General features: G+C 42.3%; 1 protein-coding gene and 1 non-coding gene across 10 annotated transcripts in view; both read right to left on the bottom strand.

Annotated features, from left to right (window-relative positions):
• COP1 (COP1 E3 ubiquitin ligase) overlaps positions 1 to 26,940 on the bottom strand; it is a 132,258-nt gene that overhangs the window by 7,274 nt on the left and 98,044 nt on the right. For 4 of the 9 annotated variants that reach the window (XM_035898085.1, XM_035898082.1, XM_035898084.1 and 1 more), the window contains exon 19: positions 23,361 to 25,365. The exons of 2 other annotated variants lie outside the window; for them this stretch is intronic. In XM_035898085.1, the coding sequence (XP_035753978.1) occupies positions 25,237 to 25,365 (129 nt within the window). In that variant the 3' untranslated portion in view covers positions 23,361 to 25,236. Of the gene's footprint in view, positions 1 to 23,078; positions 23,335 to 23,357; positions 25,366 to 26,940 lie in introns of those variants that run through there. 3 more of the 9 variants (XM_035898087.1, XM_035898089.1, XM_035898088.1) reach the window with 3 other exon arrangements.
• LOC118452697 lies at positions 13,093 to 13,227 on the bottom strand. The gene has a single exon (XR_004842498.1).

Raw genomic sequence — 26,940 nt, forward strand, 5'->3', positions numbered from 1 at the left:
TCTGCACATTGAGGCAGATTTTGAGCAATCAGTGGAGACGTGGCACAGTGCACTCGGGTCCCCCGTGATGAGATAACATGGCATCTCAACAAGCCAGGGACAGCCATAAAATTGATGGGAGACAGCTTAAAGAGTTTTGGTCCTGTTAAGTTAACAGAAAAGAGCAAGGCTCTGGGGATGTCAAAAGTATGCATCCTCTTGTCTCTCTGCATTACATATGAATATAGAAAGATCAATTGACAAATGCAGGTGCAGCTCAGGACTCAGTCAAGATTAATAGAGTGTGCAGGTCCAGAACAGCTCTAAGAGGCTCCAGGGCTCAAGTCCTGTGCTAAGACTTATGAACAGCCTTCTACGCATGCCAACTTTTTCCTCGACTACAGACAGTATTGTGGGAAGTCTGAAGGACAGTTCCCTGACATTGGGAAGGACTTGACTCCACCACAAATCTTTGTTATTGCCTACAAACTGGACACATAACTACACGGAGGTAGGCATTATGCAAAATACAGCTGTAAATCAGTCCTGAGAGCAAAGACAGACCAGACAAACACTTCTGTCCTGAACCTGACACATCCCTGTTCTCCTGGATGTGGCACCAGATGAACACGACTAGTCTACCCACAAGAATTTACGAGCATTTACCCTTAGGATTTCAAGGGACTTTCACTGATTATGCCAAAGGAAATTTCTGCAGTGCATTCTTGCAAGGAAAAACACGCACTTGCAAAGAAAAACAAAATCAAATTTAGGACCTTCCTGAGTAGATGAGATACCTGCTACATTCATCATTCAAAGGAATTATTCACCCAGTGACAGCTGGATTTTGAAGCACACTGATTTCCTTCCCTCCTAGATGAGCCCTGTATTTGGATGGCCCTGGGGAAGCAATTTGTACAGGGAAGGAAGGGAGGGAGAAGGCAACTCTGGCTGACTGCTAGTATTCATGCAAGAGCAGTCAGCATTAAGAATCAGAAATGCTCTGGATGTTTCGCGAAGCTTGAGGAAACTCAACTGAACAACCGAAAATTGTTGGAGCTGCTTCAGTGTGATAGGGAGTAAGAGACAGCTGAGGCTGGAGCTCTTCCACTCTTTCTTGACATCTTTCAAGAAAACATTGTGGGGAGGGGAGCTAAATGAAAGTCACCCCAGATGGACAGCTGTTAAAACAGCACTCACATATCAGGGCCACACACTGATAATATTCAAGCAGACTCTACAGAGCAAGTGAAAGCTACAGACATACCCTCTAAGCTAAGCTGTAAACCCATCCTCCCAGTAACTGCAAGGTTCCTCTCTGTCACCCCTCTTCACTAATAAAGAGCCACCTTGATGCCTGCCGGCAGCCACAGTGCTCCAGGAGTTAAGCACCCCTCTCACCAGCAGGCTCGTGCAAAATCACAGCTGAGTACTTTATTGTCTTCCTTTCCTGACATAAAATAGAGAGCCTGTCCCACAGGGGCTCAAAGTAGGCAAGATGAGCACAAATCATTCACATCTTTTTTTTTTCCCCTTTAACATAATCCTTTGTGAGACCATTCCTCCTCTGTTATACCACATATATCAACCCTTAAAGTGAAATTCAGCAGCTCACTGAAGGAAAAGCTGGACCATGGTCGACACAAGAGGAGGAGCCTGGACACCGACTTTGAAACATCTTGGTCCCCCCCACTGAGAGTGAAACTGTGAATCAGAACATTTATGTGTGAACATAATCTACGCTTTTATAGTTTGTAAATGCAGTAGTTTTGCAAAAGCTGTTCTTACCAGGAAAGGAGTCAGAGTACTTGAAGGTTGGGAACTGCAGTGGGTAGCTAACAACCACAGCTTTGAACACATAAGCCAACCCATAAAAGATGCAGCAGCACTTCTCTGTGCCGTTAGCCCGACAAAACTAACCTTGAAATAAACTTAACTGGCTGTGTTTCCCCTCAAGGCCCACGCTGAGGAAGGAGGAAAATCTGGCTAAAGGAGAAATGGTACGACGAGCATTTATTTCTTACTTTTACACTCTTCCCTACTTTCTACAGGTACCAGAAATAACACAACAGGCTGAAGAAGTTGTTCCTCAGGAGGATTATTAAGATGCAAGATGTGTCTCTTCAAATTGTATGTGCACATGTTCATGCGATGGACTGGAAATCCTATTCGGGACTTTCACAGTATTACAAATAATTACGAAGTTTGTGCCTGTGTTATCGCCCCTTTTCTGCACAACTAAAGCGTATTCACCTCAAACTTCCAGTGCAGTCATCACTGAGGTAAGCGTGAATATTCTAGATTTTCAGCTAGGTTTGTTCTATGGATTCACAGTTAGGATTCTTCAAGATCTTATTTTAAATTAACAACTTCTCACCTTCCCACCCCAGCAGACGTTTTTGCTAACGAATGGCTGGTTCATCAGCAATTCTCTTTCAAGCAGACAGACTCACTGCCAAGTAACCCTGAACGCTTACTCAAAGGCACTGGAGCCTAATTAAGCAAGGTTGTTGATACAATGGGAAAATATACTGAGTGAGAAAGCTTGCACTCAAATGGCCATTGTCTCATGTTATTTATAGGCAGAATAAAAGCATATAGTTGAACTAAAATTAGTGCAGTTTGTGTACAGAAAGCCCTTTCTTGAAGCAAAGCTACTCAGTCAGTCCTTACTGAAGATGGCAAGCATTACTCAGGTATTGACTTTCAGGACTGAAACTGCAGACCATCTGCAAGACATATTTCACCAAAACTTTTCCTATCAACGTCACGCACAAAGCTTTTTCATATATCAAGATGTGTGAAAGCTGTTCCCCAGACCACCACTGCTTGACTGCTCTTCATCTTGTAATTAGCAGATTCTAATGGCTTTTCACTCTAAATCCCACAGGATCCAGTTATTTTCTTGTTGTATGACTCAAGTCAGCTTTTGTTTTTGAAAGAAAATTACGAAGTCTAACCTAGGAAACACAATGAACCTCCAGCGTGAAAAAATCAAGAGGTTTTTAAAAGCTAAACTGCTAGATTAGATCTCCTCCCAGCAGGATAATATGTTGCACATGGAATTTTATTTTCTGTTTTTCCTGTTGTTGCGGTTATCATTATCGATAAAGGGGTGCACAGTGGGATGGTTAAGGAGTGGTGCACAAGCTGCTATCTCCCTGTGTGCCAGAATTCATTCCCTTTATATGCCACCACACTCACCTAACATTAATACCTTCTGAACAATTTGAAGGGAATATTATCTATACTGTGAACATCAGACCCAAGCAGAAATTAATTACTCCTTTAAACTTAGCACACTTTAAAGAACGAGGTCTTACATACAAAAGATGTCATACCAAGACATTTCAGGACCAGCAACATCCAAACTCCTTAGGTTTTAAACCTAGAACAGAATGAGCATGACTAAACCGTGTCTTTTAATCCTTAGAAACTGTATTTTTATCTCATTCTGAAGGTAATTCCTTTGTACACACGGAGATAAAGCCTCCTTAGGCTTATCTGGGCCCCCAAAAAAAGCAACAACTCAATATATCTGGAAAAGGTCTCACCTGCGTTTCCTCCTAGATCCAGCTGCAAATACAAAATCTTTCAGGTTTTTAAGTTTATAAATGCTATGCAATTACACCCGCACAGCATAAAGATATTTTCTTAACCCATTAACCCACAGATTTATGGATGACAGCATGCCTTTGGCTTGCTTTCTACAGAGACTTGCCTACAATCATATGCACACGTGTATAGTTTCTTCTCACGTAGGAATTCACAGACATACTATAAAGGGGAAAAAAGCTTTCAAACAAATTAGTGTTTTCATCATCCTACACCACGCAGAGTTTGCAGCTTCTGCACAAGATGAAGCACATCTCGCTAGGAAACATGCGCAGGTAGAAATTCAACATCTCCTCAAATCCCTCCCCTCGTTTTTCTCCAATTCCAGACTTTAACCTCTGTACCAGGGATGCTTTTATCAAGTTCTCTTGACACTTCCACATCTGGTATTTTCTAACTGTGACTCTCAATACATGAATATATCCCTCTTTCCTGCTCCCTGAAGAAGCAGTCTTCTCATTTTTGGATTTTACACTTAATGCATTTTTCTACTCCTATTCAGAGCAAACTCAGCACAAGAAGATTCTATACAACTGGAAGCTTACTCGCTATCATATATACCCAGGTCTCTATTCACAGCAGATGGGTGCTCAGAGGAAAGCAGCCCAAGGCTTGCTCCAATGACACACTCAAATAAGTAGTAAGCTATCTCTCAGCCAAGTGAGAAATCACTTTTTCTTAGCATGACCTTTCTTTTCAACATGTAACTCTCACGAAAATGAGATCAACAAGGCAACCGAAGACCATGCTAGAAGAAAACAGAAGTATGCACATGTACAGTGCTGCACACAGACAGGCACAGATTTGCTCATTTCTACGCTGCTTTCTGAATTCAAGATGGAAACAGAGGCCAATGAGACTGATGGGAAGAGGGCAAAGAAAGCTCTGCAAAGGCAGGAGAGCCAGGCAGCAAAGCACACTCCAGGAACTGTTGATCTACTACAGGTGACCACCTCTAATTTAGTCATTCTGGAACAAAACTGGTTTTGATGAGCACCTAATTTATTTAGAATTCAAGATGAGAATAACTCAGACACTTACTATTCTGCATCTACTGCAAAGCAAAGCACACAGCTCTAACAGCTGTTGCATACTCTCCATCAGGCAATGCAGGGAGACATATGTTAAAACCAAATTATGTTGGCATTACACCCCTCCCCCAAGCGGCAAGTCTTCTTCTCTGTATGTAGGAATACTGAGCTCCACTGCCCATCTATCTGTGACAAGGTCTCTAAAGCTACTTGCTCCTACGGTCATATATCCTGGGATTTCAGACACTCCCCATAAACAATATGCTCAAGGCCTTGAACAAAGTGGCAGCACTATATAAATATAGCTTGCAATAAGCCTACAAAACACAGATACATAAACATGCAACACATTAGCATCAATATTGCAAAACCACAGGAAATAGCTAGGCGTTAGTTTAGTGAAAACAGCTTTTAGCATCTATTCTCTTAATACTTAAAGCTCCCAAATATTCATTTGGCAATTTTACATAATGCAATGCCGTATGTTGCTTGACAACTGCACAGTCCAAGACCTGCACTCTTGCTGCCGATACATTTTCCTCCTTTCTCTTCTACTGTTTGTTGCAGTCAGTCATTACATCATGCTGGAGGTGATGAATTTAATCTCTTCCTAGCCAAGGTCATGCTGCCCTGCCCATCAGTGCTGTATGTGGCAAAACCAAGCCCCGAGGTGCTATCATTACTATCGCTATTGCTGTTGCTCATGCCTCCCTTCCAAACCCTCATCAGAAACAAAATGTGTGATCTGAAGAAATGGCCATCAATCTGCATGAGAGTATTCAGAAACGTGACCTAAATCTGATAGTTTTAGATTTTGATTTTGTGCAGACCAACAGCAAACCGTCAGGGATTGGAGCCATAAACAGAAATCAGTAGAACGTGAAATGCCTTTTCAGTCCCAGCTACCCCAAATTAAACAGACAAGCAGTCCACCCTACAAGCACTGTCTACCACAACTGCTACACAGCCCAGTCCTGAAGCACAGCAAGGACCACCGCTCCCAGCTGCTGCACTGGGAAGGAACAGATGCTGGTGGGGAAACTCCTGAGAGGTGATAAAAGACATCGTTTCCCATGCCTCCCAGCTCCTTGGTCCTCTTTAATTTACAACACACTCCTTGCCCTACTGTGAAAGGCAAACTCCAATTTGTTTAAGCTCTGCTTCATGTTTAGTTGGTTCTCTTATGCCTCTTTCTTTCACACGCGTGATATGTTTCTCCCATCCCTCTTACCTTTTCTATTCTTCTTCCTTCTCCTTTTTGCCAAGTCAGCACTTTCTCTTCCAGCTCAACTGTATCCAACACTCCTCAGTTGCTCAGTTCCCTCTTTCAAGTCATCTTCACACTTGAATCAGCAATTCCCTAGTTTGTGCAAGAACACTTTCATCTTTCCCAGACCATCTGTCCCATATCCTTCAGGGCTTTTGTATTTGTGAGATCATTGTCCCTTGCATGGCATTTCTTACCAAAACCCTACTTTCCACGCTCTGTTCTTGAGTTTCAACTGCCTCTTCCACAGCACTGTGTACATCTTCCTGTCTCCTTCTCTCTCCCCTTGTGAATCCACCTTTAAAAATCCTCCTTACAAAACAGTGTCCTTTTCTTTCCTACCCTTTTGCCTCCAACATGCTAGTACCAGCACCAATGTACACATATTCCTTGGGTTCAGAAAGCAAATAGGTGATGGTTAACCTTCCTCTCTGGTCCCAGTAATCAATCAACCAACTGTATCTGCTCCCACAGGTTGCCTTCTCTTCTTAGCTCTGTACTTCTAGGTCCCTGAACTCATTACTGTACTAGGAAGACTTATCTGTTCCTCTGGTCCCTGCCTGGGCTGTCAACTACAGCTCATTCCCTTACCCACCTCAGAAACATCTGCCTAGATAAAAAACAGAGGATAGAAAAATACAAGGAAGCAGAAGCCTTATGCTTAGAGACTGAAACACCACGTTATTGTGTGGGAACAAACCACTGCTGGGCCAGAAGCTTTCAACAGGAGGTGGTGATCCACGTCAGCAGCCTTGTAGAAGCACACATGCCCCAGATATCCTTTCTTTCATGCTTTCTCATGATATGCAAGCACTAATCCCACATGTCAGCTGCTGTGCTGAGCTGGAGCACGCTCCTCTGAAGGCTGACAAATGGTTTCTAAGTTGGGCCAAGAGGGATCACTGCTAGGCAACACGTCTCCTGTGCTCTATGGAAGCTCAGCACGCCATTGATGCTGCCAGTGGCTTCCCCAGGCCAGGCACTGGAGTTCAGATCCTGTTATTAAATCAGTCCCCACATAGAAATACCGCAAAATAAGCTGCTAGCTGGTCCAGCTCCTGCTTCCCTTCCTCTCAGTGCCATTAGTTTCGGTCTCTAAATAGCTGAATGATACAGGCTTAAAATTGACCCAACCACCTTGACGTTAATATTTTAAATTATTAAGTCTTAGTTCTCTAACGCCAATAAATCATTTATATGTGCACATTTAATTAACAATCCAATCAGTAAAAACAACTTAGCATTCGCACAGCACATTTTATCAGAGGAACCAAAGACACATTACAACATTAATTAAGTGTAACAAATGCCCTGGTAAGGTAGCTAAGTATTATCCTACTTTGACATGTGGGGAAACCGAGGCAACACACTCAGTGGATTTGCCCAAGGTTAATCCAGATGTTCAAAACAAGGCACTGAAGAGAAACCTCAACAGTATTTCTCCCTGCTTTTTAACTCTCCTAATAAGCATTCCTTTTCTAAACTGCAGTATTTGCTTATTTGCTAATGAGAAACTCCTTCCAGCTGCCTTCTCCCAAACAGACTAGGGGCACAAACCACTGCAATCAAGCATGCTAGAAATCAATCCTGAACTGCAACAACCTGCCATATGAGGCTGAACGCACTGGGTCCAACATGATACCCAGCCAAAGGTTTTGAAGAAACTCAGTGACCCTTCCCAGCCCACAGTTCACACCTATGCACACATCCGAGCTCATGGGATGGACACTTACCTAGCAGCCATAGGTCCTAGACCTACATCAGTGTCTGGTATCTCCCAAGTGCTCCAACAGCTCATCCAACCCTTGGGGAGTGTCATGCCAGGCTCCCATGCCAGGAGCTTGGGAAAAGAGCGAGAAATTCCTGAATAACTCTGACTCTGCTCACAACACACTGAGCAGTTATGAATCTTGGAAAATATCAGGTGTGCCAATAACCTCACTTTTCTACAAAACCATTGTTTAACCAATCTTTCAGGTCACACAGAGCCCATCCTGTCACCTCCTCCTCCCTCCCCACACCTAGGAGATGACCTTCACAGTGGTCGCAGACAATGGTGGCACCCACACAACTGTGGCAGCTCTGTTTGAGGACATGCTTCTCTGTGCCCTCAACCTACAGTCCTAGATCCAGCAGTTTTGTTTGCTTACCCCATTTGGTACAGAAAAAACACTGGCTCCTGGGACTGAGGCTATACCTGACAGCCAAATTTATTTGCCCAAAGTGTAAGGGATAGGTTTTTTGATAGCGCCTGGCAGCCAGTTAGAATGCGGTCCAACAGCCCATACTGGGGCAAGTCCAGCCTTGTTTTTTCCAAAAATCGTAAGTTCTGCTCAGTATGCAAATTGCATGCTGTTGTAACAACTCAGGTTTCCCAATTGTCATGTGATTAAACATTTCAGACCCAGATGATGCCTACTGTCAGCCTCTTTAAGCCAAGTGCGTGCCTCCCAGCAAAGCTGGATGGTTTTTCAGAAGGTCTCTGAAACGAAGAGAAGCTCATCTCCTCAACATCTTTGGCAAACAGATCTCTGTGATTAAGGGACCTGAGTACCGATATGAAGTCTGTCTCATAATGGTAGGATGCAGAGCCTTCCTTCTCCAAGCAGAATGATGTACAAAGTGTTGCTTACATGAGAGTAATCAGAAAGACTGGGTTCCTGCACAGCTCCCAGTCTGAGACAGGGTGAGCACAAGATTAAGTAACACAGAATTCACCTAATTAAAGCAAGAGAGAGAAAGGCTTAACTAATATTAAGGTATTAAAGCTACCATAGGTTTAAGACAGGGCAGATAGAGCTCCAAACTAGCCTTTGGAGGAAGAGGTCTTGCAGCTGTGTAATTGGTGGGAACACGTGCTGGCCAGTGCTAGTGGGACAGGCTGGAAAGAAAAACCTTAGTAAACCCCTCACACAACACTGTCCCCTCAAAGCAAAAGTGGAAGACCAATTAATGTATTACAACCACAGGTGGTGGCAATCAATACAGGAGAATGGGTTAATCATAGGAGGTGTCAGGAATGATGAAGGGAGCCAAGCCAAGTCAGCCTGACTGGGTCAGCAAGAGGGGGAACACTTTGGCAGGAACTCATGAAATGGCTGATGGACTGAGGAAATCAATTTATTAAAACTGATAATGGATTCATACTCTGCTACTGTTCATTTTATATGGTTTGGCTGTCAACTCTTTGGGGCAGGAAGCTGTCACTCGCTGTTTACTTGGACAATACCTAGTAAATTGGATCTCTTGCCAATTGATTGTAGCTTCTTTGCACTGTCCTAATGAAATCACCTCCACCTCTAAGACTGGCCTAACACAGAGATGCAAAAAAGGGTCACATTAAAGCAACCTGAATTCTGATATTTAATTTATATGCTTTAACTGCAATAACATCCCTTGAACGTACCCATCCATTTTTAAATGTGATCCCACCACCAAATCAAACCCAACTCCCTATACTACAGTATCCCAAACCAGCCAACTTTGAAAGTTCTGCACATACGTTAAAATCCTGACCATTTTGTTAACGGGTCTTGGAATAACTTTGCAGGGGGACTTGAGTGCTCAATATCTGCAAAACACATTAACTATTCTGAATGTTTTGCTCATGCCAGCTGGAAAAGAAGGATCATGGTTTCACTGCATCTGCAAGCCTTCTAATTGTGTTACTGGATGGGCCAAAAGTCTGGCAGCCATGGAAATCAAAGCCTTCATTTCTCTTTAAGCCAGGAATAGTATATTTAATAGCAACAGGAACAGAGTCATGGGTCTAAGTGTCAGCACTGAGGATGTTGTTGGGGGGGTGGCAGGGGTGGAAATGACAGCATATGTAAGATGCTGCATCTCCAGCCCAGGCTGCAGGCAGGGAGGATGATTACACATCTGCATGGCAAGCAGAGCTACAGCAAGGGGAGGGGAAGTGAGGCACAGCAGGAGAGCAAAAATATCTCATCCTGGGAGGCTGCTTCCACCCAAAGGGCTGCAACTGCTTGGTGGTAAGACGAGAAAAGGGAAGGGTACCTGCCTGCAAGGTGGCCCAGCTTCTAGCTGCATAAGCCACTATGGGAAATATATATACATACACACACACATATATACACATATATATATTTCTTGTATTTTTCTATGCAACACATATATATGTGTGCCACAGAAGTGAAATCACCAGGACCTGGTGAGATAAAAGAAGGAACAAATTGTTTCTTGCAGAGAAAAATCAAGGCATAAACATTAACATTAGCATGCATATAAGCTTCATGAAATTATACCTATACTAATGCTATTTATAACATACACCTATTTGGGAAAGAGGACTTCGATTTAAGGAATGGAAGTTTAATTAAGGTAAAACAAAAGTTTCCATTAATCTTGAAAGAATTCACAACCTGCTGCTCTCCTTCAACATCCAATTCAGCTAATGTTATAACAGGATCAAGTGCAGCACTACGTACCTGAAACCTCCTGCAATGCAGATGAGGCCAGGCAAGCTGTACCAAACTACGTGGCCTTCTCTAGTCTGGAGAAATAGGAAGACTTCTCTCCTCAAAATACTGTTTCAAAAATGCCCCAAGTGCAGTGGGCAAATATTTTCACTAGCCAGGGCATGAAGGAAAATTATGAAGGAGAAGAGATGTTGATAAACTTGAGATTGGCAATGAAAATGAAAACCTACACCTGCAGGCAGCAGGTTCTGATGACATCTAAAAACTGTGTTTAATGTCACAAGCACAAGTTTACTCTTGAGTAGTAACTAGGTAAAATTCCAGTTATACTTAAATCTTCTCCCTGCACATGTTCAAGTCATAGGGCTGTGTTAAAAGAGTTTACTGTGTTCTGCTCCTGTGATACAGGGTAAGCACAGGTAAAGATGGTGCAGCAGAGCTGGGCGTCCTCCCCCAACCAGCAGAACCATCTCCTCTTCACCTACAGCAGAGAAGGGGTCTGGCTCATAGTCAGCATGGTCTCCATAAATCCTTATCATTGTGGCAGTATACAAAAGGGAACTGAACTGGACTTTGAGCTGGGTCTTGTCTGCAAGGCTGTTGGGAAGAGAGTGATCTTTCGTTTGTAAACTGAAAGAGATGCTGGAATCTCTGAAAGATGATATATTGAAGCCCACAAGACATTTTTGTAGGTCAGTTTTCAAAGTAAGGCCACACTGCAAAATATCAGCTTTGATTACCAAACTGTACGGCTGGTATTGAAAAAGACAGTACAGTAAATTGAATTTTAATGAGATCTGACTGTACATAAAAGGTGAAGAACTTCATTAAACAAAACCATACGGAGTACAGATGATACATATAAGGTTGCTTCTCTAATATCCTACTACTGATGCTTTCTCCATTGTATTTATCTGGGAGGAGAAGGGAGTGGGAGGAGACGACAGCTATGCCTTAGGTATTAAGAATGATGAGAGTACAGCTTTATAGCTTTAGTACAATAAATGCAAAGCATGATTTCTTCCCTACTTCATTCTGCAAAATGAACTATTCAAAAGATAATAATGAACTTTGCATCATCTAGAGGACTCAATTGTGCTCTGCTGCCTGCTTCCCTGATCCCATCCATCTAAACCACTCCCGAATCCAGAAGGACAAGCAAAACCAGCAACAAAAATGCACCTGAGAAATCAGAAATCATTGGGTCATTCAGCTGTTGAAAAGCATTTTAGATTTAAAAACAAAGGATGTAAAAAAAAAACAACCCACAACCACCCCACCAAGGACTGAGATTGAAGTCAGAAGAAAAATGCAGGATGTCTTTAGACAAGTTCTTCGACTGGGGGCAGTGGGGAATCCTAACTCAACACACAATTCTTACAACTAGAGAGAAATTCCCTGTTCTTTCATTCACCTTCCACTTTCCCTCTCCTCAACTTGCTCATTCACCTCCCTTGCAACTTACCCTCCCCCCTGAGGAACAACAGGAGGTAGCCCCTGAATTCTAATTGCATTTGCTATTCTACTAAATCCCATGCATTTACATGGGCAAAATTAGCAGGACTCGACTGTCAGGCATTCTCCACAATACTAGATGAGAAGTCACCTGAAGCTCTAGATTGCCTTTTTTGTTTATGGACTTTAAATAATTCAGAGAGGAGTTGTCAACCTGAATCTGCAAAGCTCCCTTGACTTTGGACTTACACTATTAGACTGCTTGCCTATTGTTTATGAAGACAAAAGGGAAAATGTTACAGGATCGTATGTCTGCATGGGAATGGAGTCAAGGACTAGAAGAACAAGGGCTGTCAGGACAGAAGTCAAAAAAACAGATGGGAAAGCAAAAGTAGGCAATAGGTGAAATACAGATGTACCAGCAAAGCCTCAAGAGCAAGTTGCCAGTTTGGTTGTGCTAGAAATAAACAATGCTAGCAGTTTCTTGCGTAATATGATGTCATTCTTTAAAAAGGAAAACCCCAAATGCAAATGGCAACTTTAATTAGCAATTAAAAGCACAACTTCCCAGCTATACAGCTGCAGCCACCTCTCCCAGATCTGTCTCACTTCTGCAAACCAGTGACAGTCATCAGGCAGTGGGCCAGCACTTAATCATCATCCCAAACCTCAGAAAGAGCAATTTCATCCTTTCTCCCTTTCTTCCCTTTTTTTCTGGGCTCTCTGAGCAGACAAAGATTTACTAGGTCCTGCCTGGGGACACCAGCAAACCACAGGCAATGGCCCCTGGCATCCCAGGGAGTTCACACATTCCAAGGTGCCTTTTAGTTTTTTTTTTTTTTTTTTTTTTTTAATTACTCTGGGGTGTGCATGCCTTTTATGGGGTTTTGCACAGTCATCTTCAATCAAAGCTGCAAACCTGGCTTTACAGCAAAAGACTGTTTCTTGAAGGAGCAATAAGAATTGGGAAGGAAGGGGAACCTCAGGACATTGTGGCCTTGCTCCACCCATGTACATCCCTCCAAACAGAACATAATCACCTCTACAGCCAGTTTGCTAAACCTAACGAGGACTTAAGGAAAAAAAAAAGGATCATTTTAATACAAAAAACAATAACTATGATTACAGTCTTGCTTTAAACCACCGAGCTGGATTAACTCTGGACAATTATACTTAGCTCCAGATGCTGCAGACAAAACCCTGCCCAAGGGCTGTCCCCACGTGGCAGGACATCAAGTCTGGGCAGCAGAGTCGCTGCTGAGGACGCTGCAGGAGATGTCTTGGCACATTACGGGATAATACACATGTATGGAGGGGAACGATCCGGTTTAGTTGGCTCTCCTAAAGCAGACAGAGACCTCCACTTTTCTCTAGGAAGACTGCAGTGGTGGACAAAACATTTTTCTTTTGCCCATGACTGGTCCCAGCAGCTTCCAGTCCCTACAAATTTTCATGATTAAAACAGCCTTAAAACACTGTCTTTTATCCTTGGCTTCTGACCGTATCAAATCCTAAATGAAACATGATGTAACGCATGCAAATAAGCTGAAGAAAAGAGGATTCAAATAATAGGAAAATATCATTAAGTGGGAAAGTTTAACTCAGAAGGTCAAAATCATTCTAGCCAGAAGAAAGAGATGCTGCACGGGGCACACATGCATGCCCAATAGCCTTAAACGCGGCACCGATGGCTCCTTTCTTACTCGCTCAGTGACTGCCAGCTAACAGCGGGGCCTGAAGCTGCAGTGCCATTAATGAAGTCCCTAAATCTCCTGGCCTTGAATACGCTCCTAAACTCCAGGGAACAGCTTGCCAATGGTGTACTGCCTGCCAGCATCCCTACAGCAAGGCCATTAAACAGCAAGCTCCTCTTTTTTTTTCCCCCCTTTTTTTTTTTTTTAATTTTAAATGTGGTATGTGCATCTAAAATAAGTATTGCCAGCTCTCAAACGTTACCAATCACAGGCTGCTCTCAGGTAGGAGTCCTGAAATGAATTGAGGGTCTGCAAGCTCACACGTCACAGCCTGGAAAACCTGGAATTAGATTCTTCCCCCCCATGCTCTCTCCTTGGCACTCCAAAAGGGTGAAAACCAGATGACACCCTTACTCTGTTCTAGGCTGTAACTGGAGGTTTAGGACAACCCGATGGCTCTCCACACTTCCTGCTGGAAAACAGGAGATTAAAAAAAGACATTAATTCCTAAAAGCACAGTTTTGTTGTTAGCATCGCTGCACCGGCAGCGTGCAGTCAGGGCTGGTGGCAGCAAGGAAAGCTGTGGATCATGCTGTGGCTCTGCCAGACACACTGCCCGACAGGCTCAGGTAGCTGGGGTCTGAGCTTGTCCTTCTCTAGGTTCCCAAAGAGGAAACAAAAGCTGCATTAAGGTACTTAATTTTCTGACCTGGCCACTCCACAGACCCAGCAGCGGCTCAGTTAATGGCAGACCTTCAAGCTGTCAGAAGCTTTTGCAGGTGGAGTAAGCCCTTTTTCTTACTGCATGCCAAAATAATTTCTAGGTAACATGCTACACAGATTTAACCCATTCCATACAATACCTCCTAACAACTTTATTCCCCAAAAAATAAACTGAAAGCATTTTACTTTCTAATGAGCCAGCAAATGAGGAAAAAGCATCCTTCATATGAGGTACTCACAAGCAGCTCTCATACACTCGTGTTTTTTCAGCACTGCAAGACTGCAAAAGGCTTTCAATAAAGTGAGATCTGGGTAATGTTCTATATCACTGTTTAAGGACAATTCAATCATCTTTGTTCTGGATTAAAGTCTTGCTCCCGATTAATCTTAACAGAGCAATGAATAGGAAATCTACGTCCCAGGAAGTAGGAAAGATTTAATCTCTAAACCCAATTCACAAGTAAAATCATCTCTCTTACAATGGATAATTCTGCTACTGTTCAAGTTATTTTCACACAGTGGGTATAAAAAATTATCTCTAGATATCTCAAATTGAAGTGACTGTTTTTAACGCTCCCTGTCATTTTGAATGCATGCAAAGACTAACAATACTGTATCAGAAAGAGGAGCTCAACAATCAAGAAATCCATTAAGCTACCAACAACACTACTAGCAAAAAGGAAGCTTAAAAAGACTCAAGTATACAAAATAAAAAAAATCATGTCATTTTCCTACTGGGATTATAGGAATGAACAAAACCCCTTGTGTTGCGACACAGTTCCTCTGATTTTATAATATCCTTTAGCTACATAAATATTAGAATACAAACCTGAGCTCTGCTGACAAAGGGTGAGGGAAGACAAACACTTCTGGCATTTGACTTTTTTAGCTAATCTGCTTCATCCTCCCTTGATTTTAGATATTCTTTCTGAATAGATGCTGCTACTGACTTGCTCCTTAACAGACACCACAACACTGGAGCTGGACCACACAACAGGTACGCCCTGCTTTCCTCTCAGCCTGACGATGCCGCAAACAATTTGCAGTGGAGATGGTGAGAAATATAGGACAGTGCAGTGGGTACAGGAAAATAAAAACAACTGTCTTCTGCCAGGACTCAACATGACTTACTTCTCATCACAGCAAACTTAGTGTACTGTTACAATCATCAGCAGAAAAACTCCCATGAAGAGTTCATGATCATCTACTGCCCTAGCTATAGCTTCCAAGGAAGAAATAAATGATAGTGTAAAGAAATGCCCTCTAAAAAAAGCCACATGCATTACACATACACAGTATGAGTTTGTCTGGATAAGGAGAGACAGACTATGGGGCTTCACTGTCATTACTTCATTAACTTCGATTTGTAGAGAGCTGGGCTCAAATTCCACATTCATATGTTATCCGAAATTAATATAGAAGCCCCAGCCCAGCCAAGAATACACTTGTCTACATCATAAACCCACCTGAAACCTGCTTGCAAAGCAAAACAATGGAAATTTCAAAAAAATCTGTACAAAAATGAGTTTTCACAGCTACCCTCCCCACTGCAGAATAGGTAATTCCCAGGTTCACAATGAATAGCAAAAGCCAAAGATTTAGTGACTTTGGTGAGTTTACGAGGAGACGACTGTCCTTGTCCACGTCTGTGTGTTTAGACAGCTCTGCTCTCTGGGGAAAACCAGAGAGCCTTACAACAAGAAGAGGACTGATGGCTGCAGAAGATGGCCAAGAGTCATGGAGAGGGTCTGAGTTTGCATTCAAGGATAGGCTGGGAAAGCAGCAGCCAAATTGCGTCCCTTCACCCTGTTAACGGTACCTCTATCCAAACATTTATCTACAAGAAATCTTTAAAGCAGTATTTTTCTTACATAAACATCTGAGCATCAGCAGAGTATTTTTTCACAGTGTGGATCTTTGCATACTTTTGGCAAGGTAAATACACATATTCTCAAGTTCTGAAACAAAGAAAACGCACAAGATCCCAGGGCAGGCTGCTGCGTACTATAACACTAGAAGAAAAGTTTCACAAGCTGCTAACTCCTGTTTTACTTCAGATTTTCACACATTTCCAACAATTTAAATTTCTTCTTTTGCATTGTCAAGCCAAGTGCAAACCTAACAAAAACAAAGAGTCGACAGTGAGATGAATCCTTTTGTACTAAATAAGGACATTTGTATTTCACTTCCAGCTCATTTTCTCTCTTTTTTTTTTTTATACTCCTCCTGGCCCAAATTTATCTTTTCAAATGCTGGAGCTAACATGCAAGTTGTGAAGCAAGGCACACACAGAAGCACTGTTAACCTCCTATTTTAATCAAGGATATTTCACTCTAAACTAGTCGAGTCTTCCCTCAAGCACATACTCCCCAGACTAGACAGGCTTGCTTTTACTTGATGGTCAGAAAAAACTTGTCCAGAGTAGTCTGCTTTGCAGAAGGTCTTTCTTGAAAGAAAAAGGCAACGAGGTCTCAAATGATCAACCTAGAAACTAGAAAGAAAAAATCATGTATGCCTGATTTACACTCGGAGACATGGCTAGTGATGCTGAGCCTCTGCCAGCACGGGTAGTGAGGAAGGATGCAGCTTCTCCTCCTCCTGCTGCAGTTAATTTATGTGCTATCTGCAGATTACAGGTAAAAGGAACTTTTTTTTAATTTAATGGATCTGAACCAATCTTTCTTCCCAGTATATGTAATATTGCTTATCTTCACTCCAGTATCTCTCATTATTATAAGTAAATGGGAAACAATGCACTGTCTCATCTGCCAGCTCCCCAGGCTGCCTCGGCTATACCTCTCTGCTTAACTTAATATTCACTTCAGACATACTAAAGTAAAACTAGAAAATCCAGTACCGCACCAAACAGCTCACTTCTCTCCAGCTTTAGCAACTAGATAAGAGTTTCAGAGCGATTATGATATACAATAACATGTAAGAGACGTAATTGTTTGAAGCAGCGCTTCCCTTGCAGAATTCAGAACGCCTCGTGGAAGGGTGAGCACAACTCCATTCAGCTGCACAGCCCCAAATTTAACAGTATCATTTCTGTCTAAAAGGTACTCATTAAATTACTAAACATAATTTTCCTGCCATACTGGCTTTCCCTTCCTTACAAAGAACCAATTATTATAATTCTGTGTGTATCCTATATAAAATAATTATATATCCTAATTACATATCCAGGTAGTTTCAATTCAGACACAAGATTGCTTTCAAAGGAACGACCATTTTCACTCTGTGCACACAGCTAGCTGATCTAGCATTAGCTAGAGTTAGATCAGAACAGCACGAAGAGGAAACTAAGTCTTATTTAAATGAGTTAAAAGAATACAAAACCATGTTGCTGTCGAAAAAACAATCTGAGCAGTTGTTTTTACAAGAGGCATCACATTATTGGCATTAAAGCTGGTCACAAGTTACCGGGTTTCAAAATGCTTTGGCATTTTGTTACTGATAACAGAAGGGCAGAAAGCATATGAAAACCTTCAGAGCAGTTGCCCAAAGCCAAGCAATAACTATATTAATGCAGAGACCTACATAAAGTAAAGCTTTTGCAGACAAAACCACCTGTGCATAAATGCTTCTACTTCCATTTCACCCAGAGGTTAAATTATCTGATCAAAATCTCGTGCTGGAAAGAAAAAAATCAGTTCATATTTTTTCCACTTCATTTAGACTCTGTAAAACATTAAATCCTCCCATTAAAACTGCTTAATTAGGAGCGCTAGAGCAAAAGGTTGATGCAGCTCATGAGCTGTGACTACTGAATGGTGGTGGCCTGGCAGGACTTGCTGTTGGTAGATGCACCGAAGAATGGAAAAAAAAATAAAAAAAAGACAGCATTGTGAGGTTGCTTTGACTGTTATTGAAGCAGTGTCACTTGTTAGAGGGAATAAGGTTATAAACCCACCTTCAAACAGCAGTGACAGCAGACCACCAGCAGTGAGGGTTTCAAACACCCTCGGTGCGGGAATTTTGCTGCTGCATTGAAGCTGACTTCAAAGGCAGTGGTTAGCCCAATGCCAATGGCTTTTCAAAACCTACTTCACTCTCTCTCGCTTTGCTCTTGCTGGTCTGAAACCAGAGTCCTCCTTTAGCACTGACTAAGTATTGAGAAACACGGCTTTACCCCTGCAGCTCCTATCTTAAATGACCCCCTTCATCTGCTTCATAAACCACTCAATACTGGCCGATTTACTGAGATGAGCTCCGAGCATTAAGACCTCATCTCATTGGCACTCTGTGCCAACCAGAGACTTCAGCAGATAGATGGCACTTCAAAAAGCCAGCATGAACCTAGCAGTGGAAAGGATAGCACAGGCTGCTCATGTAGGAGATGCTCAGACTCAGAGGAGACCAGCTTTGGTTGGAGCTTGAGATCAGGCAATAGATGCTGGCTCAATACCTGTAAAACTTCCCTGGCTCCTACAATGACTTACTGCTTTCAGGGGGCTCTGCTCCAGGACATTATGTATAATATACATTATAAACCCCCCAGAAAATAGGAGGGATGAGACTTCCTATCCAAAGGTTAAGAGTTGTGGGGAAAGAGAGAGCACACCTGCCACCTCTAACCCCTCGGGCAATAGAGGGTGAAATGCCTGCGACATGAAGGCATAACACTAAGAACAAGCATAGGAAGAGAGGAGCTTACAACTCATAATAAGCAGGTTTCCAGGCATCATCTGGAAAAAAAAACCCAACCAAAAAAACCCCAACCCAACCCCCTGCCATCCAAACCTTACAACAGGCTAATCAATTATTTAATCAGCATTTCTAGAACCTAGAAGGATATGTATCAGAGTTCAGACCAAGTGGCCCAACAGCAGCACTGCAGGGGTTGGGTGGGAAGGGAAAACAGTTGTACATTTATTTAATTCTAAAAGCAAATGCTCTCTGAATAAGAATCTGCTTTTTTTCTCTCTCCATCCCAATATATAACACAAGGGTGACCTGGGTATCACCCTATTACAAATAATTTTCTATTAAGTTGTACTGTCTGGGACATGGCTTATACAAAAGGGCCACACGATACATACTGCTGCACTTCAGCCTGTACCTTGTAACATTATGGTTCACGAGGGAGTTGGGATGGAGTCAGGAATGAAGTCCAGGTTCCAGGTGAATTCCTGACTTGAGTTCATCTGATATAAATCTCATACTTGAATAAAGAATTGATGGTTGCTAAAGCAGCAGAGTCCCAACAGGAGAGAAACATCCACTTACAAGTTTAATGACAGCTGCATAGAGACTTCCTTCCATCCCCAGTTCACAGCGTGTATCATACCAATGCAATTTGTGATTGCATTGGGATGCTCTTATTTTTTGAAGCCTAGGAAACAAGAGCCTGCTCGGACCTCTGCTTGCACCGGCAATGAACTGCAATCCATTATCTGTACAGCTGCACCATCGGGATCAGCTACTGGAACTGTAATGTCAACAGCACTCAGAGTTATGTCAACCACTATGTCATTCACTTGCTCTGGGAAAGAAATGACTCTAATAAGGAGGACCTCAGTCCTATCTAGAGCACACTGTCTACTTCTCTTGGCATTAGAAGAGACACACTGGTAAGCAAATATCAGCTGTAAAAGTCTGAAAGAGTAAATGCTGCCTTCATTCAAGAAATATGTGCAACTTTGATCTGCCTTCACTTCAAAAAAACATCAACCCCTTGGCAATTTTCTGCGATTATGCAGGAGAGGAAAAAAAGCCTCACCTTGCAGAAGGAGAGAGAAATTGAGTTTGCAAATGTAAAGTTAAAACCAACAAAGAAGAAAAACCCAAGCCACCTACATTTCTTGGAGAAGCTATTCTTAAAATAGAAGCTAGAATGATATCAGAGTGCTGCAGTACCACAGGGGACCTGAACTTCCACAGCTGAACAAAAGCGACAGACTCATTCCCTCTGTTTGCATTGGTGGCACGGCCAGCTGCTCCACATCTAGGAAAGGAAGAGTTAACATAGGCACTGATGTACCAGCCACCTGCTGTCATGCCACCTTGAGCCCTGAAACAGCAAAATAAAAGATGCAATACACAAAAGTGTATTCTGCCCAAACACACTAGACAGGAGGAACGCAGTGGACAGAGGTTGGAGTCATCAGGGAATCACCTGGCTCCCTTCACCCCCATCCACGCTGGACTGCAGCTGCAGTGCGATGCAGCAAGTAACTGCCCTCACTGGGAGGAAGCTCAGAGGGCGTCCTGCAATCAAGGAGAAGCAATACTGAAAGAACATTTAGCAATATTTTTCTTCTTCTACAGAAGACTCAAAATTAAACACTTTCTCCTAAAGCCTGTCATTTGCATAATCACATTATCAAGATGGTCTTTCACGTGGACTGAAGTGTCAACACACTAAAATTTCAATATAATGCATGAATTGTTAATAATAGAGTATGATTTTTTTTTCCCAACAAAGTTCTCTGCAGTTGGACTCCAAGAGTTGTGATTAGGAGTAAAATATTGTTAGTCACCTGAGTATTTTTGAATTAATTCTCATTAGCCACAGAAAAAATAGAGCCCAAAGTGAACATTTGAAGAGATATGAGTATGAAAGTATATGAGCATATTCAGCACAAAGAAGCATACATACTGAACTTGTGACGTCTTTTATCTGCAAGGTAGAAATTACTCTGCATATGAAAATAGTTTTCAAGCAGCATATAAACAATATATATGGTGTGTTAGTCATATGCTAAGATTTGGGGGGAAAAAAACCAAAATCAAGCATGTATGATGCCTGATTGTCCTGGTTTCAGCTGGGATAGAGTTAATTTTCTTCCTAGTAGCTGGCATAGTGCTGCGTTTTGGATTTAGGATGAGAAGAATGCTGATACCACACTGATGTTTCAGTTGTTGCTAAGCAGGGCTTACACCTAGTCAAGGACTTTTTGGCTTCCAATGCTCTGCCAGGTGCACAAGAAGCTGGGAGGGGGCACAGCCAGGACAGCTGACCCCAACTGGCCACAGGGGTATTCCATATCATATGACATCATGCTCAGTATATAAACTGGGCGGGGGGTATATAAACTGAGTTGGCTGGGGGGCAACAATCACTGGTCAGGGACTGGGTGGGCATCGGTCAGCAAGTGGTGAGAAATTGCATTATGCACCACTTCTTGTTTAATATATTCTTTTATTATTATTATGTTATCTTCCTCTGCTGTTATATTAAACTGTCTTTATCTCAGCCCATGGGTTTTACTTTTTTTTTTCCATTCCCAATTCTCTCCCCATCCTACCAGGTGTGGGGGAGAGTGAGTGAGCAGCTGTGTGGTGCTTAGTTGCTGGCTGGGGTTAAACCATGACAATGATGTGTCTTTTGATATTCTGGGTTCCACTTGTTTTTAATGAAGATTTGAGCTTTTCAAATGAGTAATGGAGGAATGAACATGAAAAGGGTAGGATGGAAGAGAAATAAAATATATTTACTACCTAAGGAAAGTGCAAGGCAGCGAAGTAATAAAAGCCAAAGAAAACTTCTTGTTTAAAGCATTGCCAATGGCCAGAGAGCAGAGGGCATGTCAAGAGGAGTGGGAAGCCATCACACAGACAGCTGCGAGCTTCACAGCACACACACTATGGGCCTTTAGACAGCTTCCACAGGAGGGAGGAAAATATTTGAAGATTTTCAGAAGGGGGAGAAAAAACAGTAAAATAAACCTGATAAAAGTCACATCTCCTTGCTTTTCTTAAAAGCTGCTCATTCTCAGCCTCCTATAAACTGCTGTGCATTTCAATCACAACAGAGAAGATGAAGACCACTGCATTTCCAGGATGAAGCAGTAGCATGGTACTGCACTGGAGAATAACCTGTAAGAATACTGGTTTGGGAGATGCTACACACAAATGCTACTAGTCCTGGTCTAGGAAAGAAAGGACAAGGCAGAAAACAGCAGGCATTGAAAATACTGTGGCTGGAGCTACTCACACTGCTACCTGTGCCAGCAGCTGGTATCAGAGGCAGGCAAGGGATAGCTTGGGTCTGATCACTCCAGGCAGGCATTTATCTTGTAAGCCTTAAGATTACTACCTAGGTATTTCTTAACTGACATCTGAACAACTAGTTGAGGATGCTGCAAAAATAAAACAACACTGAATTGAAGCTGGAAGTCAAAATTCTCACCAATTTTGAGCCTTTAAAATTCCGGCAGCAGAGCAGAACAAAAAAATATCAAGTCTTACACCTGGTTCGCCCCCGCCCCCCCCAAATCCCATTAGAATTCATATTTCAAGTTACAAGAGATGTAGTTACAGTCAATACAAGTCACTTAAGAATGACACTGAATAAGCATTTGGTTATTTGGGAATGACAAAGGAGGTTTCATTTTTAATGTTCATAAGTCATCCAAATTAATTAGCGCTTTAAAATGGCAATGAATCACTTCCCGAAATAATTTGTATTGGCTAAATTAATTCCAGTGAAGGGAGCCAATTTGCTGATTGTAAATTATCAAAGTCCCTGACTAGCTCCTGTGTACGTTGTGTACCATTTATTAGGCTACTGGGAAACAAAGGATGGCTACTTTTCATCAGTGAACAAGATTACAGCCTCATTAAGTGACCAGCTTATTGCAGTACAATCATAGGTTTCTATTTAAAGAATTCAAGCCAGACATCATTAAGAAACAAAGCTGAATGTTCAGAGGAAAGGAAAAATGGAAAAATGCCTGTTTTCAGAAGAGATGCACCAAAAAACTATTTGAAGGCAATATTCCTGTCCTCTTAGAGTAACAAAGAGAAGTTCAGAGATGCAAGACTAATTATGAAGATACTTCCATCATACGATAGTGCCTAAAGGCAACCTGAAGCCCGGAGGCCCAGCGCCTGCTTTTCTCACTTGTGGCTAGATGATTTCTTTGAGACTCCCCTAAATTAAAATTACTTTTGAAGAGTGACAATGAGGTGAGAAAACATATACATGAGTTTCTGCTCTCCCCTGTCAGGCAGAGGAGATGCTTTCATATCACTGCCATGCCACTGCTCCAAGAGCCTTCCTCCTAAGTGCCAGGAGCTGCACCCATCCAGCACATACCACCATCCCATCCACTCACTGCAGCGAGATGACTTGGTTAAAGCCTGCAACGCTGTTCTCAATGGATTTCCCCTTCTTTACCCCTCTAAAAGAAAAAAAGTGTACATAAAGCTTTACCTAAGCTCATTTGCATGGCTTTCTCATGCTCCTATCTGCATCTCCTCACTGGTATCAAAGCCTCAACATTTCTGCTTGAGAAATCTTTCCCTGGCTAACCTGCTTATCAGCAGTAATGAATACTCATACAAACAGGTACAAAATTAAATGGCTTCTTTACAGAGATTATGATAGATTGAACCATACTTAATCTACATAATCAAATTGCTTCTGTGTTCAATGGTAATACCTTTTTGCTGTCCTGGGAGCAGGTTCAGCCTTGGTTTCTCTTTTGACAGCTTCTTTCTGAGAAACACTAACCATGACTGGGAAAGGGGCTACCTGAGATGCAATTATTTAACACAGCTGTATGAAGCACATCTCAAACTCTGCAATATGGCAAAGCAGGTCTGAATGAAAGGTGTCCCCTTTAGGGAAGGGGAAAACATCACATAGGACACATAAGGGAAAACAAACTACAAACCAGTCTCCTCCAGCTACTATCCACGTACCTAGACAAAACTGGAGTGACCCTCCCAAGACAAATAAAACAATCTCTACCTACCTAGCTGCAGTGAGCTCCTATGAATACTGTAATTTCCTTGCCCTACATGCAAGGGCATTGCTATATGGCAGGGCATTGTCTGCTTACATGCTAATGAAATAGAAGAATGTATTTTCCAATCTTGAAACCAGATTCACGTTTCAAATCAAGCTGGCTAAATCTTGCTGAGGTGCCAGAAACAAAGGATGGCACAGGTATATTATAAAATCCTTGACTTGGAAAATTAAAGGATTTGGTTCAGAGAAGATTCTGAAATGCATCTCTGTGTCTAACTTGTGTTTATCAGGTCACTTAGGCCAAAAGTGTCCTGAAACTTTCTCTACTTCTAAATACTGAGCAATTTTTAGAGTCAAATGAGAAGAGAGAAATTGTTTTCCCCACAAACTATAAAGTTCTATTTAAAAAATATTAAACAGCCTATTTAGCTTTGTCCAAAACACAGCACCAAAAGAAGCAGAGCAAAGGTTTGCTTGCTGATGTACCTGCTGAGAGATTTTTTGTTTGCTTGTTTTTTGTTTTTTTTTTCTCCAAAGAGTTTAACAAAACTATTAGCCTGCAAGCTAGTGCTTATTTCTAAACATCACCTAAGAGTTGAAAAGTGAGTAAGCCTGATGCAAAATGCTAATAAGCACTTATGGAGAATAATTTCTCTCCCTTGTTATGGCTTTGACAGACGTGGAAAGAAGGTGCTGGCTGGACCTCTGCGGTTGGAAAGGTGACAGCTCTAGCAAAAAGGTCCCTGCATCTTCATAAGCAAAGGAAAACCAATGCAGAGGGAAGAAAAAAGATGGGTTCTGGCAAGGGCTGCTGGCACAGCTTGACTTCGGCTCAGGAGGAAGTAAAAGCTTGAATTACATAAAAATAGATTTAAGAAAGAATCAATGACATTTCATCTGAAAGTTTTAGTTAAGTTTTAATTAGGATCCAAGATTTTGCACTTAAGTGCGTGAAGTGAAGGCGTACATGTACTCATGCTTCCCAAGATAACTGACAGATCTGAAACTTACTCATCTCATCTCAAAAGGTTAATTAAAGAACAATCCTTGAGAGCAACACCGTAGGGAAACCAAGGAGTGTCTGCTCCACCGGGGAGCCCTGGGGAAAGGCTGGCAAGCAGTGCCTGCATCTCCCCCCCTTGGAAACACTTGAGGTAATAAACTGAAGCTACTGCCCAGTGACCGGCATGGAAACAAGCAAGATGGCTTTGAACCAGCCCAGCAAGGCACAGAGAAGAGCACACCCACAGCAGTATAAAGCTTACTCACCGTGCTCACTGAAGCTCTAGGGCAGGTTTCCCAGCCTGCGCTGGGCTCTGTGCTGCTGCTGCTAGGCTGGAGCTGCTTTGATGCACGCGCCCTTCAGCAGAGCAGGCGTGAACACCGCCAGCGGTGAAAGGTGGGTGTGGTAACTTATAATTAGGAAACTAAGGCAGAGTGACTCACACAGGATCAAAGCCTGCAATTAAGCCAGAAATAGGCTGTGGGTTCCCCAATTCCCACAGATACTGACAGTACTGCAAGGCAAAGGCCTTCTCTAGTTCGTCCAAGCATCATTAAAACACACGTCAGCTTTTAGGGAAGCCTGTATATATGAAGCTCATTTGAAAAATTCTATGATAATATTTCTTAAATTTGGCAAAATGGAGAATGAAAGTTTCATTGTTTGAGCAAGACTTTGTGGACATAAGTGACCTTTGGCTGTGCAGTAATTTAATTTCATAAGAACATGAGCAAAGCCTCAATTAGGTCGGAGAGGACCGCTGCGCTGGTACGAGAGGGAAGAGCAATGTGCAGCTGCATTGAAGAGTACTTCTCATCTCAGGGGGACAGGACATACAGTGTAAGGAAGAATTAAGGCCTCTTGGCAAAAGCAAGTGAGGCTGCTTGCTCAGTATGTAAAGCAGGATGGCATGCACCACAGGCAGAGGTAAAACACAGAAGCAAAACACTCAGCCAGTGTCAATCAGATCACAGGCAGCTTTTCACTGCTTTCTTTACAAACAAGAGCCAGGTACTGTGGCTGCCATGAGAGAAACAGGCTAATTTAGAAGCCCAGCGAAAAGCAGAGGAATGATGGAGGAAAAAACCCGAACAATCAGAATAGTGACGGGTTCTAAATGCTGCTTAATGGACTGAAGCCTGAACATTATTTGGTGCTATCTTGATGAGCCTGATTTAACATTTTTGCACAGTGTTTTTCATACTGGTTATGAAGAATTACTTGATGGCCCTTAGTGACTGCTCAAAACTTTCTCAGTCACTTAAGCAGAAGATCTATCAGAGTTAAGCACATTAATCAGAGAAAAGGCTGATAAGGAGTGGATGGCAACAGAAATAAGACTGGGGTGAGACAACACCATTAGTCTGTTGCCCGTAGAAAAGCTCTGCAGGAGGTCAGTGGGCAGCACAACCCAGCACAGAAACACTGCAGAGAAGAAAGTTCAGGGAAGGGCATTTTTGGACACACAGGTTCCTGCAGCACATTTCTATCCAGCAGAAAGATGGATTATGCAACTTGTAACAGCCACTCTTCATCTGAGAAGTGCTATCTGTGTATACCAAATCCTCCTAAATCCCCAGCCAGAAAGAAGCTGGTGACCACACATTACTTAGTCTCATGCCCACTCTGTTCGACCACAACAGCCCTCTTTCTACTTTTAAATTCAAAGTGCAACTTCAGACACTCAGGTTTATTTTTATTTTGATTCAGAAGCGCCTATCTGAAGTAAGTTTATGATTCAGTTGTCACTGGCACAGTTGTGGGGGCAGTTTCTTCATACAGAAACAGATTGGTAGACATTACTCTTCTAAAGCACTATCTTTGTGAATGCAACATCTCAGGACATCAATTAGGCAACATTCCACTTTAGCTACTTGGAAGACTGTATTTAGGATGAGCTCCTCTCGTCCCCTTCCCATCAAGTCCATTAAGTATCTGATCTGCAAACCCTTGTACCTACAAGAGTTACTTGCTCAAGTTTTTTTTTTGTTTGTTTTTTTTTATGCAAGGATTTCAAGAGCACTCTGAATT

The sequence above is a fragment of the Egretta garzetta genome, unplaced genomic scaffold, assembly GCF_000687185.1.
Source record: "Egretta garzetta isolate BGI_Z169 unplaced genomic scaffold, ASM68718v1 scaffold187, whole genome shotgun sequence".
NCBI classification, from domain to species: Eukaryota; Metazoa; Chordata; class Aves; order Pelecaniformes; family Ardeidae; genus Egretta; species Egretta garzetta.